The sequence below is a fragment of the Hippoglossus hippoglossus genome, chromosome 5 (genome assembly GCF_009819705.1).
Source record: "Hippoglossus hippoglossus isolate fHipHip1 chromosome 5, fHipHip1.pri, whole genome shotgun sequence".
NCBI lineage: Eukaryota > Metazoa > Chordata > Actinopteri > Pleuronectiformes > Pleuronectidae > Hippoglossus > Hippoglossus hippoglossus.
The window spans coordinates 1028649-1047834 of record NC_047155.1 but is presented as its reverse complement, the minus strand read 5'-3'; the positions used below and the strand labels follow the sequence as shown (position 1 = coordinate 1047834).

Here is a 19186-nt window from a genome sequence, read left to right as displayed (position 1 = left end):
TGTGTGTGTTCTGTATGTGTGTATTAGTGTGTGTGTGTTATATTGGTGTGTAATAGTGTGTGTGTGTGTGTGTGTGTGTGTGTGTGTGTGTGTGTGTGTTTGTGTGTGTGTTATATTGGTGTGTAATAGTGTGTGTGTGTTTGTGTGTGTGTGTGTGTGTGTGTTTGTGTGTGTGTGTGTATTAGTATACTAGTGTATGTATTACGCGTGTGTAGACACCGCTGTATAATGTAAGTGTATGTTTAAACCACTAGATGGCAGCAATGTGATGTAGTTGACTGCGTGTAGTCAGTGTATGTGTAGTCAGTGTGTGTGTGTGTGTGTGTGCGTGTAGTCAGTGTGTGTGTGTGTGTGTGTGTGTGTGTAGTCAGTGTGTGTGTGTGTAGTCAGTGTGTGTGTGTGTAGTCAGTGTGTGTGATGAACACGTCTCTCATGTTAATTCAGGACAATAACAAACTTTTTCTTGATTTTTTAAATAACGGACGTGTTTGTGTGATTTGTTGTTTTTTATTATCATTAGTCTGTGTGTTTATGTGGTTGTGTTGCTTTTAGTTGTGTGTTTTCTGGATCGTACTTGTCATGAACTTGGTTGGGTTTTCTTTATCATTATGTTTTTGTACTTTGCATTTTGTGTTGAATGGTTTTTGTTTAAGTGTAAACACGGTTCTGTAAAAGAGAAAGAACATGTGACTTTATTTGTAATTTAAAATCAACTCACAAGCTGTAAAATCAGCAACAAAACTGCACTGACACAATCTTGTTGATTCATGGTTTAATTTTCTTTAATTCAACAATGTTTGTGACACAGCCTGAAGTGAGCTGATGTGTTGTTCAGATTGTTTGCAGTGTGTTGACCTGACTCCCATAGGACCTCGGGAAAGGGTAGTCCCCGTAAACCACCTCCGGGCTGCTTTGGAGAAAAAGTCTGTCTGTACCATATAGACCCGTAGCTGTGTGTGTGTGTGTGTGTGTGTGTTCTGTATGTGTGTATTAGTGTGTGTGTGTGTTATATAGGTGTGTAATAGTGTGTGTATGTTTGTGTGTGTGTGTGTGTTTGTGTGTGTGTGTGTATTAGTGTACTAGTGTATGTATTACACGTGTGTAGACACCGCTGTATAATGTAAGTGTATGTTTAAACCACTAGATGGCAGCAATGTGATGTAGTTGACTGCGTGTAGTCAGTGTATGTGTAGTCAGTGTGTGTGTGTGTGTGTGTGTAGTCAGAGTGTGTGTGTGTGTGTGTGTGTAGTCAGTGTGTGTGCGTGTAGTCAGTGTGTGTGTGTGTGTGTGTGTGTGTGTGTAGTCAGTGTGTGTGTGTGTGTGTGTGTGTGTGTAGTCAGTGTGTGTGTGTGTGTGTGTGTGTGTGTGTGTAGTCAGTGTGTGTGTGTGTGTGTGTGTGTAGTCAGTGTGTGTGCGTGTAGTCAGTGTGTGTGTGTGTGTGTGTGTGTGTAGTCAGTGTGTGTGTGTGTGTGTGTGTAGTCAGTGTGTGTGTGTGTGTGTGTGTGTGTGTGTGTGTGTGTGTGTGTGTGTAGTCAGTGTGTGTGTGTGTAGTCAGTGTGTGTGATGAACACGTCTCTCATGTTAATTCAGGACAATAACAAACTTTTTCTTGATTTTTTAAATAACGGACGTGTTTGTGTGATTTGTTGTTTATTATTATCATTAGTCTGTGTGTTTATGTGGTTGTGTTGCTTTTAGTTGTGTGTTTTCTGGATTTGTACTTGTCATGAACTTGGTTGGGTTTTCTTTATCATTATGTTTTTGTACTTTGCATTTTGTGTTGAATTGTTTTTGTTTAAGTGTAAACACGGTTCTGTAAAAGAGAAAAAACATGTGACTTTATTTGTAATTTAAAATCAACTCACAAGCTGTAAAATCAGCAACAAAACTGCACTGACACAATCTTGTTGATTCATGGTTTAATTTTCTTTAATTCAACAATGTTTGTGCCACAGTTTGGTTCATTCATCTGTTTACATGAACTTTGTTTGAGTCCAGACAAATAATATTTCTCACTTTATTAAAATCCTCATACATGCAGAGACGTTCTGTGTCTAACTTCTGACTCAGGATCATAAAGAAATGTCAGAAACTTTGTTCACTTATTTTCATGTTAAAATCATTAACAACAAGCAGCAGAAACAACACAACAAAGTCACAATCACGTTTCTCACATCTTTAAAATGACAATACAGGGAAACAAGAAGAGCTCAACTCCACATGTAGATGAGAGGATTAAAGTAAACCAGCTTTAAATGACACTTTGAGTTGATCCTTCCTCATGAACTGGATTCACTCGGTCATGTTGCTCAGTGATTAACTATCAGACGACGTCTTACGATCGTTCTCCTGCTCTTTGCCTCACTACGATGTTACGTTTGCACAGTTAGACGTGTTGACGGTGAATAAGATGAAAACGTAAACTGGCGTAGGAGACTGATCGGAGGTCGTTTACCACAGACTGAATGTGTCGTGTTGTTTGATTAGAACGTTGACGCTGTTCTTGACGTTTATAAACTGACTCTTCAACCCTGCGATTGGTGGATATTTTGAGACAATCTGATTTACATAGGCCTTCGTCAAAGCTTCACCTCCACATGGGTTTTCATTCCCCTCGTTATGATGTATATCACAGTTGGACTCACTATTTTTTATAAGACAATCGTCTCTGTAGCATCCATCCCTTGGACAAGTCATCACCAAACTGATTTTGTTGACAGTGGTCAAGTAAGTCTTGTATTTCTCCAGCAAAGGGTCCAGGTCCTGCAGGTAGAAATCGACGTACGTGTTGATGGAATCAACTTGAGTTGGCCTCAGCAGTCCAGCCTGATGATTCAGTCGAGCCTCGTGGATCAACATCTGGAGGTGGAAGAAGGCTCCATTAACCCAGATTTTAAACCCACGTGAAGTCATGTGTCCGTCAAACAGCAGGGAGTTCCTGAGGACGGTGAGATGGCCGCTCAGCTGCGTCTCTAACCTGTTGAGCTCCAGTCGCAAACGCTGCTCGTTCTTCATGAATGTGTGATGGCGTCTCACGTACTCTGTCATCGTGTCCCGGACAGACGAACCTTTCTCTTCAGCAAATACTCGTTGGAGCAAGCTGTACGAATCCTCGCTTTCTACTGCCGTGCTCTTGACGATGATCTCCAAGATCATGGAAATCACCAACGCACCGAGTCCAACAGCATCTGGGACAGAAGTGAACGGGGTCACACGGTTTCCAAATCTGTCAGCGAAGTCCGGCACGCTGTTGATCAGCTCTTTAGAGAAACTCTGAAGCTCAGCGTTGGAGTTTGCTCCAGAATATTTCAGCATTGACTGATCGATGCCCACATCTGGTAAGAGGCATGGGTTCTGTAAAGCAGTGTTATAGTAGTTAACAGAGAATCCATCAGTTTTTTCCTGTGAGATTTCAGCGCCCATGTTTTCACACTCAATCTCTGAGACTCGGCCCCACGACCACCAGACTGAACAAGTCAGGAAGCATGAAGATAAAGTCCAGAGGCAGCTGCCACGTAAGGAGGACGGACGAGGACACCAGCGACCAACCAGGTCTGAGGAGAGTCAGGCGTATTTGTTGATTCTTCTGTCGAGTGCCAGTTTGTCAAAGTCCAGAAGTTTAGAGCAAATATTAACTTCAACAAAACTCACAAAGTGTGTTTGTATTATTTTTGTGGACATTTTAAAGTTTTAACTTGTCCTGCTGATGATGAAGTATAAAGTATAGAGTTCTATTCAAAGTAAGTATAGTGTGTGATGTATATGTTTATTAGTGTTTGTGTGTATTAGTGTGTCTGAATGTGTGTGTTTGTGTGTAGTCAGTGTGTGTGTGTGTGTAGTCAGTGTGTGTGATGAACACGTCTCTCATGTTAATTCAGGACAATAACAAACTTTTTCTTGATTTTTTTAAATAACGGACGTGTTTGTGTGATTTGTTGTTTGTTATTATCATTAGTCTGTGTGTTTATGTGGTTGTGTTGCTTTTAGTTGTGTGTTTTCTGGATTCGTACTCGTCATGAACTTGGTTGGGTTTTCTTTATCATTATGTTTTTGTACTTTGCATTTTGTGTTGAATTGTTTTTGTTTAAGTGTAAACACGGTTCTGTAAAAGAGAAAGAACATGTGACTTTATTTGTAATTTAAAATCAACTCACAAGCTGTAAAATCAGCAACAAAACTGCACTGACACAATCTTGTTGATTCATGGTTTAATTTTCTTTAATTCAACAATGTTTGTGCCACAGTTTGGTTCATTCATCTGTTTCATATCAAGTGAACCGTCAACAGGAAACAAGTTCTCAAGAATTTTCATCAAAGAGACAATTAGTGGAATTAGTTGGAAGTTTTGATGGATCCAAGTAGCCAACACATTTAGTTTTCTGTTTGTGTGACAAATGTTTTCTACATATTTTCCTGTATATCTTCCAGGCAAAACTCATCAAGAACATGATTCCAGAAAAGTGAAAAAGAAGATCTGGTCCAAGGCTGAGGTGGCTGCAGTAATGCAACACTTCAAAAGTCACATAATCAAAGGAAGACGAGCCACCAAACATGAATGCAGTCACTGCAAGATGGTCGAAGGCTCCGTGTTAGCACAACGAACGATATATAAGGGACTTTGTGAGAAACCGGGGGAACAACTGCAAAGAGGCAGGCACAGCAGCAAAAGCTGTAAATCCACTGACTTGTGTTCATTTGTTTTTGTTTGCATTGTGGTTTGGCTGATGCCTTAACGTTTTAGAAGGCACTATGTTTCTAAAAATGTCTTATTGTAAAATGGATACAAGTTATTCTTCAGCAGACAAGCTAATGGAAGTTCATAATGGACGTGTTTTTTGTTTGTAGCGTGTGTGGCTGCTAAGAAATTAGGTTTTTGCTTCATGCAAATCCTGTTTAAAATTGCAATAGTTATTTAAAGTTCGCTGCAAAGAAATGCAAAAAAAACCTCCAGTTCTGTTATTCTTCATCATGAGGTTAAGCTCAGAATTGAGATCACTTATTAGGGCCCGAGCACCGAATGGTGAGAGGCCCTATTGAAATTGAAAGGATTATTGTGACTAAAGTGAATTGGCTTTTTGAGGCTTTAACATGCTGAACTTCTTACCAAACTTTGCACAAAATTAGAAAGTGGTGAAAATTTACGTATTCTGGAGTAATTTGAAATGGGCGTGGCAAAATGGCTCAACAGCGCCCCCTGGAACACAGCCCCTAGGTTTCCCTTTGACCGATCTTCACAAAAATCGTAGCCCAGGTGTATCGTGACCAATCATGAAAAAAAGTCTCAAGGAGCATTATGAAAAACGCAACAGGAAGCCCGCCATTTTGGTTTTAGTGGCCATTTTGGCCATATTCCACATTTTTACTTTGATGTACTTGTCCCAGGGCTTTTATCTGATCAACTTCTAATTGAGATGAGTGTCATCACAACAAGGCGGAGATCAAAACTAACTCAAAGATCGATTTTTCGTCACACGGTGTGACCGTGGCGTGGCCTCAAAGTTTGATTACACGCCATCAAAACACGAGGTTCTGTATCTCGGACATACATGGTCCAATCGAGTCCAAACTAGACATGTAAGACAAGAGTCCCGGCCTGATGACATCTACACAGAAATCATGACTTAAAATCACAGCGCCCCCTGGTGGCAACAGGAAATGTCTTGTTTTTGGAACCTCTTACACGTGGAGGTATTCTTCCTCACCCACTGCCCGCAGCCACGTCAAACCTGTGTCAAATGGGTCTCAAGACATTGATAATGAAGGCATAAGATTACTGTGACTTTTCGTCAAACGCCATAATAGTGGCGTGGGGTCAAAGTTCATCACCTCGCCGTGACACACGAAATTACTATAACTTCGGTGTTGGAGGTTCAAACTCCCTCAAACTACATTTGTGTAGCAACAGCCCCCCCCTGCAGACATTCAGATGGTTTTAAGAAATGGGCGTGGCATAATAACTGACTAGCGCCCCCTACAGTGCAGCCCCGGCACTACGATTGGCCGACATGTACAAAAATCGACAGGGACATGTGTCTTTTCATAACAAACAAATAAGTCTCTTGGATAGATATGCTCGACCAAACAGGAAGCCCGCCATTTTGACTTTAGTGGCCATTTTGGCCATATTCCACATTTATACTTTGATATACTTGTCCCAGGGCTTTTATCTGATCAACTTCAAATTGAGATGAGTGTCATCACAACAAGACGGAGATCAAAACTAACTCAAAGATCGATTTTTCGTCACACGGTGTGACCGTGGCGTGGCCTCAAAGTTTGATTACACGCCATCAAAACACGAGGTTCTGTATCTCGGACATACATGGTCCAATCGAGTCCAAACTAGACATGTAAGACAAGTGTCCCGGCCTGATGACATCTACACAGAAATTATGACTTAAAATCACAGCGCCACCTGCTGGCTACAGGAAGTGACATGTTTTATACTTTGATGCACTGCTCCTGGCTGCTTTACAATAAACAGCTCAAAAGAGCTCAGTCAAGTCATTGGACCATGGTCAGAATGGTGACATTTCCTCAAACCGTGTAAACATTGAGGTGCGGCGAAGGATCATCCTTCGCCAAAGGACACGATGTTGTCATAACTCCAGTGTGCATTGTCCCATCACCGCCAAACTTCTGTCACTTGATTATAGTTCAAGCCTGAACAGCTCCACGTGTCAATATTTCCTCAGTGTCATAGCGCCACCTACTGATTCGCCATGAAACAGGAAGTACTTTGTAAATCCACTCTGCATTATCCAACCGGCTCCGAACTGCTGACCTATGATCACAATCTTGACCTGAACACATCCATATATTAATATTAGTTCAGGGTCATAGCGCCACCTACTGATCGGTGTGAAAATTAAGTTGTTGTAACATTGTCCAATTGACACAAAATTGCTCACGCTACATCAGAGCCCCTACTTGAAGAGATATATTAGTCTGTAGGTAATAATAGTGATGGCGCCACCTACTGGCAACAGGAAGTAAGCTTTGTTTTACAACTATCATTCGATTTACATAAAATGTTCACAGTGTGTTGTGCAATTGACGGCGTGGATCGTAATGACCAATTAGCAGACAAGGATCGACGTCGCTCGACGGACGCAGGAAGTGAAGCGTTTGTCCTTGCCGCAGTGCGCAAAATGCGTGCAACGCGGAGACGTGCGCTTGGTCATTGATCGCTCTCTCCACCGACCGCAACAGGCTTCAACGTGCGGGTGCTCGGGCCCGTCAGTGCTACAACGTAGCCCTAGTTATTATTGTGATCCAAATGAATTGGCTTTTTGAGGGCTTTAACATGCTGAACTTCTTACCAAACTTTGCAGGAAATTAGCAAGTGGTGAAAATTTACGTATTCTGGAGTAATTTGAAATGGGCGTGGCAAAATGGCTCAACAGCGCCCCCTGGAACGCAGCCCCTAGGTTTCCCTTTGACCGATCTTCACAAAAATCGTAGCCCAGGTCACGAACGCAGCCCCTAGGTTTCCCTTTGACCGATCTTCACAAAAATCGTAGCCCAGGTGTATCGTGACCAATCATGAAAAAAAGTCTCAAGGAGCATTATGAAAAATGCAACAGGAAGCCCGCCATTTTGGTTTTAGTGGCCATTTTGGCCATATTCCACATTTTTACTTTGATGTACTTGTCCCAGGGCTTTTATCTGATCAACTTCTAATTGAGATGAGTGTCATCACAACAAGACGGAGATCAAAACTAACTCAAAGATCGATTTTTCGTCACACGGTGTGACCGTGGCGTGGCGTCAAAGTTTGATTACACGCCATCAAAACACGAGGTTCTGTATCTCGGACATACATGGACCAATCGAGTCCAAACTAGACATGTAAGACAAGAGTCCCGGCCTGATGACATCTACACAGAAATCATGACTTAAAATCACAGCGCCCCCTGGTGGCAACAGGAAATGTCTTGTTTTTGGAACGTCTTACACGTGGAGGTATTCCTCCTCACCCACTGCCCGCAGCCACGTCATAACTGTGTCAAATGGTTCTCAAGACATTGATAATGAAGGCATAAGATTACTGTAACTTTTCGTCAAATGCCATATATAGTGGCGTGGGGTCAAAGTTCATCACCTCGCCGTGACACACGAAATTACTATAACTTCGGTGTTGGAGGTTCAAACTCCCTCAAACTACATTTGTGTAGCAACAGCCCCCCCCTGCAGACATTCATATGGTTTTAAGAAATGGGCGTGGCATAATACCTGACTAGCGCCCCCTAAAGTGCAGCCCCGGCACTACGATTGGCCGACATGTACAAAAATCGACAGAGACATGCTGACCTATGATCACTATCTTGACCTGAACACATCCATATATTAATATTAGTTCAGGGTCATAGCGCCACCTACGGATCAGTGTGAAAATTAAGTTGTTGTAACATTGTCCAATTGACACAAAATTGCTCACGCTACATCAGAGCCCCTACTTGAAGAGATATATTAGTCTGTAGGTAATAATAGTGATTGCGCCACCTACTGGCAACAGGAAGTAAGCTTTGTTTTACAACTATCATTCGATTTACATAAAATTTTCACAGTGTGATGTGCAATTGATGGCGTGGATCGTAATGCGCAATTAGCAGGCAAGGATCGACGTCGCTCGACGGACGCAGGAAGTGAAGCGTTTGTCCTTGCCGCAGTGCGCAAAACGCGTGCAACGCGGAGACGTGCGCTTGGTCATTGATCGCTCTCTCCACCGACCGCAACAGGCTTCAACGTGCGGGTGCTCGGGCCCGTCAGTGCTACAACGTAGCCCTAGTTTTTAATTGATCTCTGTTTATATATATATATATATATATATATATATTGTGTTCTTATTTGTTCTTATTTGAACAAATATATACGGTTTAACCTCATTTTATGGTAATAAATGAGGTCCCCCTTATGCTGTGTTCTGTCAGGTGTGTGTGTTTATGATAATGAAGAGCTATTTAAAAGGTGACGTCATTGTCCCTTTAAAGTCCCAACATTGTTTGTTGTGTCCTCAAATGTCACACATTTGTCAAAAAGAGAGATGTCTGAAAAAACCATAACCCAGTCAGGGTCGTGTGTATAGAGTTGTGTAGCTCGTATCTTCAGCCTGAAGTGAGCTGATGTGTTGTTCAGATTGTTTGCAGTGTGTTGACCTGACTCCCATAGGACCTCGGGAAAGGGTAGTCCCCGTAAACCACCTCCGGGCTGGTTTGGAGAAAAAGTCTGTCTATACCATATAGACCCGTAGCTGTGTGTGTGTGTGTGTTCTGTATGTGTGTATTAGAGTGTGTGTGTTATATAGGTGTGTAATAGTGTGTGTGTGTTTGTGTGTGTGTGTGTATTAGTGTACTAGTGTATGTATTACGCGTGTGTAGACACCGCTGTATAATGTAAGTGTATGTTTAAACCACTAGATGGCAGCAATGTGATGTAGTTGACTGCGTGTAGTCAGTGTATGTGTAGTCAGTGTGTGTGTGTGTGTGTGTGTGTAGTCAGAGTGTGTGTGTGTGTGTGTGTGTAGTCAGTGTGTGTGCGTGTAGTCAGTGTGTGTGTGTGTGTGTGTGTGTGTAGTCAGTGTGTGTGTGTGTGTGTGTGTGTGTGTAGTCAGTGTGTGTGTGTGTGTGTGTGTGTAGTCAGTGTGTGTGTGTGTAGTCAGTGTGTGTGTGCGTGTAGTCAGTGTGTGTGTGTGTGTGTGTGTGTGTGTGTGTGTGTGTGTGTAGTCAGTGTGTGTGATGAACACGTCTCTCATGTTAATTCAGGACAATAACAAACTTTTTCTTGATTTTTTAAATAACGGACGTGTTTGTGTGATTTGTTGTTTATTATTATCATTAGTCTGTGTGTTTATGTGGTTGTGTTGCTTTTAGTTGTGTGTTTTCTGGATCGTACTTGTCATGAACTTGGTTGGGTTTTCTTTAACATTATGTTTTTGTACTTTGCATTTTGTGTTGAATTGTTTTTGTTTAAGTGTAAACACGGTTCTGTAAAAGAGAAAAAACATGTGACTTTATTTGTAATTTAAAATCAACTCACAAGCTGTAAAATCAGCAACAAAACTGCACTGACACAATCTTGTTGATTCATGGTTTAATTTTCTTTAATTCAACAATGTTTGTGCCACAGTTTGGTTCATTCATCTGTTTACATGAACTTTGTTTGAGTCCAGACAAATAATATTTCTCACTTTATTAAAATCCTCATACATGCAGAGACGTTCTGTGTCTAACTTCTGACTCAGGATCATAAAGAAATGTCAGAAACTTTGTTCACTTATTTTCATGTTAAAATCATTAACAACAAGCAGCAGAAACAACACAACAAAGTCACAATCACGTTTCTCACATCTTTAAAATGACAATACAGGGAAACAAGAAGAGCTCAACTCCACATGTAGATGAGAGGATTAAAGTAAACCAGCTTTAAATGACACTTTGAGTTGATCCTTCCTCATGAACTGGATTCACTCGGTCATGTTGCTCAGTGATTAACTATCAGACGACGTCTTACGATCGTTCTCCTGCTCTTTGCCTCACTACGATGTTACGTTTGCACAGTTAGACGTGTTGACGGTGAATAAGATGAAAACGTAAACTGGCGTAGGAGACTGATCGGAGGTCGTTTACCACAGACTGAATGTGTCGTGTTGGTTGATTACAACGTTGACTCTGTTCTTGACATTTATAAACTGACTCTTCAACCCTGCGATTGGTGGATATTTTGAGACAATCTGATTTACATAGGCCTTCATCAAATCTTCACCTTCACCGTCACAGGGGTCTTGATACTGAATGTAATGATGTATTTCACAGTTGGACTCACTATTTTTTATACGACAATACTCTCTGACGCATGCATCCATGAAACAACCTATCACCGAAACCATTTCGTTGACAGTGGTCAAGTAAGTCTTGTATTTCTCCAGCAAATGGTCCAGCTCCTGCAGGTACAAAACGACGTACGTGTTGATGGAATCAACTTGAGTTGCCGTCGGTTGTCCAGCCTGATGATTCAGTCGAGCCTCGTGGATCAACATCTGGAGGTGGAAGAAGGCTCCATTAACCCAGATTTTAAACCGACGGGAAGTCATCTGTCCGTCAAACAGCAGGGAGTTCCTGAGGACGGTGAGATGGCCGCTCAGCTGCGTCTCTAACCTGTTGAGTTCCAGTCGCAAACGCTGCTGATCTTTCATGAATGTGCGATGGCGTCTCACGTACTCTGTCATCGTGTCCCGGACAGACGAACCTTTCTCTTCAGCAAATACTCGTCGGAACATGCTGTAGGAACCATCTGTTTGTGTGCTGCTCTTGAAGATGATCTCCAAGATCATGGAAATCACCAACGCACCGACTCCAACAGCATCTGGGACAGAAGTGAACGGGGTCACACGGTTTCCAAATCTGTCAGCGAAGTCCGGCACGCTGTTGATCAGCTCTTTAGAGAAACTCTGAAGCTCAGCGTTGGAGTTTGCTCCAGAATATTTCAGCATTGACTGATCGATGCCCACATCTGGTAAGAGGCATGGGTTCTGTAAAGCAGTGTTATAGTAGTTAACAGAGAATCCATCAGTTTTTTCCTGTGAGATTTCAGCGCCCATGTTTTCACACTCGATCTCTGAGACTCGGCCCCACGACCACCAGACTGAACAAGTCAGGAAGCATGAAGATAAAGTCCAGAGGCAGCTGCCACGTAAGGAGGACGGACGAGGACACCAGCGACCAACCAGGTCTGAGGAGAGTCAGGCGTATTTGTTGATTCTTCTGTCGAGTGCCAGTTTGTCAAAGTCCAGAAGTTTAGAGCAAATATTAACTTCAACAAAACTCACAAAGTGTGTTTGTATTATTTTTGTGGACATTTTAAAGTTTTCACTTGTCCTGCTGATGATGAAGTATAAAGTATAGAGTTCTATTCAAAGTAAGTATAGTGTGTGATGTATATGTTTATTAGTGTTTGTGTGTATTAGTGTGTTCGATATGTGTGTATTAGTGTGTGTGTGTGTATGTGTGTGTGTGTAGTCAGTGTGTGTGTGTGTGCATGTAGTCAGTGTGTGTGTGTGTAGTCAGTGTGTGTGTGTGTGCGTGTAGTCAGTGTGTGTGTAGTCAGTGTGTGTGTGTGTAGTCTGTGTGTGTGTGTGTGTGTGTGTGTGTAGTCTGTGTGTGTGAGTGTGTGTGTAGTCAGTGTGTGTGTGTAGTCAGTGTGTGTGTGTGTGTGTGTGTGTGTGTGTGTGTGTAGTCAGTGTGTGTGTGTAGTCAGTGTGTGTGATGAACACGTCTCTCATGTTAATTCAGGACAATAACAAACTTTTTCTTGATTTTTTTAAATAACGGACGTGTTTGTGTGATTTGTTGTTTGTTATTATCATTAGTCTGTGTGTTTATGTGGTTGCGTTGCTTTTAGTTGTGTGTTTTCTGGATTCGTACTCGTCATGAACTTGGTTGGGTTTTCTTTATCATTATGTTTTTGTACTTTGCATTTTGTGTTGAATCGTTTTTGTTTAAGTGTAAACACGGTTCTGTAAAAGAGAAAGAACATGTGACTTTATTTGTAATTTAAAATCAACTCACAAGCTGTAAAATCAGCAACAAAACTGCACTGACACAATCTTGTTGATTCATGGTTTAATTTTCTTTAATTCAACAATGTTTGTGCGACAGTTTGGTTCATTCATCTGTTTCATATCAAGTGAACCGTCAACAGGAAACAAGTTCTCAAGAATTTTCATCAAAGAGACAATTAGTGGAATTAGTTGGAAGTTTTGATGGATCCAAGTAGCCAACACATTTAGTTTTCTGTTTGTGTGACAAATGTTTTCTACATATTTTCCTGTATATCTTCCAGGCAAAACTCATCAAGAACATGATTCCAGAAAAGTGAAAAAGAAGATCTGGTCCAAGGCTGAGGTGGCTGCAGTAATGCAACACTTCAAAAGTCACATAATCAAAGGAAGACGAGCCACCAAACATGAATGCAGTCACTGCAAGATGGTCGAAGGCTCCGTGTTAGCACAACGAACGATATATAAGGGACTTTGTGAGAAACCGGGGAACAACTGCAAAGAGGCAGGCACAGCAGCAAAAGCTGTAAATCCACTGACTTGTGTTCATTTGTTTTTGTTTGCATTGTGGTTTGGCTGATGCCTTAACGTTTTAGAAGGCACTATGTTTCTAAAAATGTGTTATTGTAAAATGGATACAAGTTATTCTTCAGCAGACAAGCTAATGGAAGTTCATAATGGACGTGTTTTTTGTTTGTAGCGTGTGTGGCTGCTAAGAAATTAGGTTTTTGCTTTATGCAAATCCTGTTTAAAATTGCAATAGTTATTTAAAGTTCGCTGCAAAGAAATGCAAAAAAAACCTCCAGTTCTGTTATTCTTCATCATGAGGTTAAGCTCAGAATTGAGATCACTTATTTTTAAGTGATCTCTGTTTATATATATAAATATATATATATATATTTATATATATATTATGTTCTTATTTGTTCTTATTTGAACAAATATCTAAGGTTTAACCTCATTTTATGGTAATAAATGAGGTCCCCCTTATGCTGTGTTCTGTCAGGTGTGTGTGTTTATGATAATGAAGAGCTATTTAAAAGGTGACGTCATTGTCCCTTTAAAGTCCCAACATTGTTTGTTGTGTCCTCAAATGTCACACATTTGTCAAAAAGAGAGATGTCTGCAAAAACCACAACCCAGTCAGGGTCGTGTGTATAGAGTTGTGTAGCTCGTATCTTCAGCCTGAAGTGAGCTGATGTGTTGTTCAGATTGTTTGCAGTGTGTTGACCTGACTCCCATAGGACCTCGGGAAAGGGTAGTCCCCGTAAACCACCTCCGGGCTGGTTTGGAGAAAAAGTCTGTCTATACCATATAGACCCGTAGCTGTGTGTGTGTGTGTGTTCTGTATGTGTGTATTAGTGTGTGTGTGTTTGTGTGTGTGTGTGTATTAGTGTACTAGTGTATGTATAAGGCGTGTGAAGACACCGCTGTATAATGTAAGTGTATGTTTAAACCACTAGATGGCAGCAATGTGATGTAGTTGACTGCGTGTAGTCAGTGTGTGTGTGTGTGTGTAGTCAGTGTGTGTGTGTTTGTGTGTGTAGTCAGTGTGTGTGTGTGTGTGTGTGTGTGTGTGTGTGTAGTCAGTGTGTGTGTGTGTGTGTGTGTGTGTGTGTAGTCAGTGTGTGTGATGAACACGTCTCTCATGTTAATTCAGGACAATAACAAACTTTTTCTTGATTTTTAAAATAACGGACGTGTTTGTGTGATTTGTTGTTTATTATTATCATTAGTCTGTGTGTTTATGTGGTTGTGTTGCTTTTAGTTGTGTGTTTTCTGGATTTGTACTTGTCATGAACTTGGTTGGGTTTTCTTTATCATTATGTTTTTGTATTTTGCATTTTGTGTTGAATTGTTTTTGTTTAAGTGTAAACACGGTTCTGTAAAAGAGAAAAAACATGTGACTTTATTTGTAATTTAAAATCAACTCACAAGCTGTAAAATCAGCAACAAAACTGCACTGACACAATCTTGTTGATTCATGGTTTAATTTTTTTTAATTCAACAATGTTTGTGCCACAGTTTGGTTCATTCATCTGTTTACATGAACTTTGTTTGAGTCCAGACAAATAATATTTCTCACTTTATTAAAATCCTCATACATGCAGAGACGTTCTGTGTCTAACTTCTGACTCAGGATCATAAAGAAATGTCAGAAACTTTGTTCACTTATTTTCATGTTAAAATCATTAACAACAAGCAGCAGAAACAACACAACAAAGTCACAATCACGTTTCTCACATCTTTAAAATGACAATACAGGGAAACAAGAAGAGCTCAACTCCACATGTAGATGAGAGGATTAAAGTAAACCAGCTTTAAATGACACTTTGAGTTGATCCTTCCTCATGAACTGGATTCACTCGGTCATGTTGCTCAGTGATTAACTATCAGACGACGTCTTACGATCGTTCTCCTGCTCTTTGCCTCACTACGATGTTACGTTTGCACAGTTAGACGTGTTGACGGTGAATAAGATGAAAACGTAAACTGGCGTAGGAGACTGATCGGAGGTCGTTTACCACAGACTGAATGTGTCGTGTTGTTTGATTACAACGTTGACGTTGTTCTTGACGTTTATAAACTGACTCTTCAACCCTGTGATTGGTGGATATTTTGAGACAACCTGATTTACATAGGCCTTCGTCAAAGCTTCACCGTCACAGAGTTCGTTCTTATGCCCATGACGATGTGTTTCACAGTTGGACTCACTATTTTTTATAAGACAATACAGTCTGACGCATTCCCCCCAACAATATGTCTTCGAAACTATTTCGTTGACAGTGGTCAAGTAAGTCTTGTATTTCTCCAGCAAAGGGTCCAGGTCCTGCAGGTACACATCGACGTACGTGTTGATGGAATCAACTTGAGTTGCCGTCGGTTGTCCAGCCTGATGATTCAGTCGAGCCTCGTGGATCAACATCTGGAGGTGGAAGAAGGCTCCATTAACCCAGATTTTAAACCCACGGGAAGTCATGTGTCCGTCAAACAGCAGGGAGTTCCTGAGGACGGTGAGATGGCCGCTCAGCTGCGTCTCTAACCTGTTGAGCTCCAGTCGCAAACGCTGCTCGTTCTTCATGAATGTGCGATGGCGTCTCACGTACTCTGTCATCGTGTCCCGGACAGACGAACCTTTCTCTTCAGCAAATACTCGTCGGAGCAAGCTGTACGAATCCTCGCTTGCTTTTCCCGTGCTCTTGACGATGATCTCCAAGATCATGGAAATCACCAACGCACCGAGTCCAACAGCATTTGGGACCAATGTTAACGGGGCCACAAGAGATCCAAATCTGTCAACGAAGCCCGGCACGCTGTTGATCAGCTCATTAGAGAAACTCTGGAGCTCAGCGTTGGAGTTTGCTCCAGAATATTTCAGCATTGACTGATCGATGCCCACATCTGGTAAGGTGCATGAGTCCTGTAAAGCAGTGTTATAGTACTGAACAGAGAATCCCTCGATTTCTTCCTGTGAGTATCCAGCGCCCATGTTTTCACACTCGATCTCTGAGACTCGGCCCCACGACCACCAGACTGAACAAGTCAGGAAGCATGAAGATAAAGTCCAGAGGCAGCTGCCACGTAAGGAGGACGGACGAGGACACCAGCGACCAACCAGGTCTGAGGAGAGTCAGGCGTATTTGTTGATTCTTCTGTCGAGTGCCAGTTTGCCAAAGTCCAGAAGTTTAGAGCAAATATTAACTTCAGCAAAACCAACAGAGACAGTTTATTAAGTCAAATCTGAAGAGCACATTCTTATAATTTATTTCCAGGATTCCTTCCTGTTCCTGCTGTTTCACACTGATTCAGATTTCAGTGTGAAACATGAACAAACCTTTTCAGCTTTGACACTGAAACCAAGATTATAGCTTTTATTTCTTTATTTAAATCTTTCTATTTAAATCTAACTTCACTTTTGAAACACATTTGTAATGAAAAGGAAATTGTGTTTAACTACAAAGTCACTAAGGCTCGTACCTCCACCGACATGAAACCACTGGAAATCATACGGAAATTCACTGGAATCCAGATTCTTTATTTGGGTCTGCATCAAATCACACACACTCATAAATATCTGTCTGATTTGTTTGATGAATTAATCTTTGAGTCCAAGTGAATGTTTGTAGCAAATTTAGAGACATTGTCTCAATGAATTCTTGAGATATCGCGTTCACAAGAATCGGACGGACACACAAACGAGTGATGGACAAACCCAAAACATAATAACTTCTGCCACTGGGTGTCGCTGGTGTGGAGGCATTAAAAAATAAGCAGCAGCAAAATAACAACAGGGACAAGATAGACAGACAGACAGACAGACAGACAGACAGACAGACGGACAGACAGACAGACAGACAGACAGACAGACAGACAGACAGACAGACAGAGACAGACAGACAGACAGACAGACAGACAGACAGACAGACAGACGGACGGACAGACAGACAGACAGACAGAGAGACATGTGTCTGGTCTTTTTGACCCTGACTGAAAGACAAACACACACAGACGACATGTTTGTGTCTCTGCTGCAGCTGCTAAACACCTGAGACATGATTCTTTCCACAGTTTGGATTAAAGCATTTTCACATTTACACATTTTATCGTCACTGTGTGAAATAGTCAACATTAGTTTCGTAAATCATTCAAACTTATATATAAATCACACTCGTGAACAGTGATGAAGAAAACTCCTGTGCTTTTACTTTTTAAAGGGCACTTTTTATATGAAGCTCTACTTTGCCTTTATTTGAATGTGATTATTGCCCTGCTGAGCTGTTCCATCAAGTGGACGTTGAACCCACAGTGTTGCTGTAAACAGCTGTTTCAAACCTCTGTCTCTTGCCCCGGGATGACGACTGTTCGGAACCTGTTGCACCACTGAAGCCTCAGACAGACGCTGCCGAGCTTTAATCCCTGCCAGTGACTTCCAGTATGTTTCAGTGCAACAAAAGGTAAACCACAGTCTGCGGAATCGACCGCACCCACTGGAACTTTGCATCTGACGTCCAGCTCAAACCAACTCTGATTTGACTTCAGAACATGAAATTCTCTCAGTGAAGTTTGGGAAGATATTGAGACTAAAACCATAAGAGACATTAATGAATCTGCTTCTTTGGTAAACAGTTGTGTTTAGATGGAATAAACACTTGTGCATATCTCAACTATAACATCTGTAACTTAGCTCTGCTCATCAGGTTCAGATGTTGTCATGTGGATTATCAGAGGAAGTGGACATTCAGTCTAAAATGTTATTTCTCTTTAGACGGACATGAAATCTTTCATTTACGTTGAGTAGGGCTGGGACCTTTTATTCCAAATTCGAACATTGATTGTAACGTGGGGCAGCTTGACCTCTTGACCCATCAGTAAAGTTGGTCAGTGATGTTACATTTCAAGCAAAGTGGTCCTGAGTGGAACGATCATGAGAGAAGCAGCGGAGGACGCAGCACAGACGAGCGGAGCAACGACAAGAAACCTCGTCTGACTGGTGTTTCAAATGCATTCGTCGTGTCAAACTGGTTTTAACTTTTATATAGATACCAAAGTTAATCACATAGACCTTAAAGGAGCAGAGATATTCTCTATTCACTTTGGGCATGTGAGTTTGGAGCAGGGGCGTGAGAAGCTGAGATGTTAAAGGTGCAGGCTGAGAATCAGGTGAAGTTCAGGGAGCAAACACTGACAGTAGAAGATCTTTGTTTGCACAGACGCAGTAATTCATTCAACCCTGCTCCTGCCCATGCAGGTGACATACCAATGTTAAACCCTCGGCATGAAGGAATTTCCTCCTGCGAACCTGTCATGAGCTGTGGCAGAGAGCCTGAAGAGGAAAAACTCAAAAACAAGACGAGCGTGTGCATCACGAGATGTGACGTGTGTCTGGAAATATTTCTCGTGTATTAAAAACACTTTTGATCAGAAGAAACATGTCTGACTGTAACATGTGGCATCTGGTCCAAACCCACCGAGCAGTGAAGCAACTGAAGCCACTGAACCACATCCAAACATTATTGTTCAAAGTGTATTGGTGAGTGAAGTCGTGCTGCCCACAGGGCGTTTCCTCTCATCCTCCAAGAGCAATGGCGCTGCTGGTGAGTCAGCAACTTCATGCTAACGCTGAATATACGGACCCATCAGGAAGTAACATAACTGTGGGTACTTGTTTTCTGTTTTTTAATTTTCACTGTTTAATTTTCATTTTTCAGTTTAGTTTTGCCTCAGATTTAATCACACTACTGAGAATCTTATGTTCTTAGTCAGCATCAACCCACCGTGACGTCACCTTCAGTTCGTCAGCTGCTGCTCTGGAGCCTCAGTTTCACATCCTGTTCAGCCATCTTGGTTATTTTAAAACAGAAGTAACCATATTTGGAGGAGCGGGGGGTGGAGCCTGACTGAGAGCTCGAGGACACACCCACCTACACCTGACACCTGCACCCATTGGACGGTACTAGCTGTCAATCACACTGTGGTATCCCCCCCCAACACACCCGGTGCTTTATGGTCTGTTTGACTCTAAATGATCATAATTCACTAAATGAACATCAGCTGTTTGAAGAAGACTTGAAACTAGAGACTGAGACAGAAACTCCTGAATGTTTCCTGACGTTATAAAGTGAGAAGTCA

General features: G+C 41.7%; 1 protein-coding gene across 1 annotated transcript in view; it reads right to left on the bottom strand.

Annotated features, from left to right (window-relative positions):
- Positions 1-17425, bottom strand: part of LOC117762187 — a 23210-nt gene extending 5785 nt beyond the window's left edge. The window contains exons 1-4 of the mRNA XM_034586708.1: positions 17408-17425; positions 15752-16138; positions 11248-11304; positions 2618-3068 (exon numbers count right to left, since the gene is read on the bottom strand). Coding sequence (XP_034442599.1) covers positions 2618-3068; positions 11248-11304; positions 15752-16046 — 803 coding nt within the window. The 5' untranslated portion in view covers positions 16047-16138; positions 17408-17425. The remainder of the gene's footprint in view (positions 1-2617; positions 3069-11247; positions 11305-15751; positions 16139-17407) is intronic.
- Between the last annotated feature and the right edge of the window lie 1761 nt (positions 17426-19186).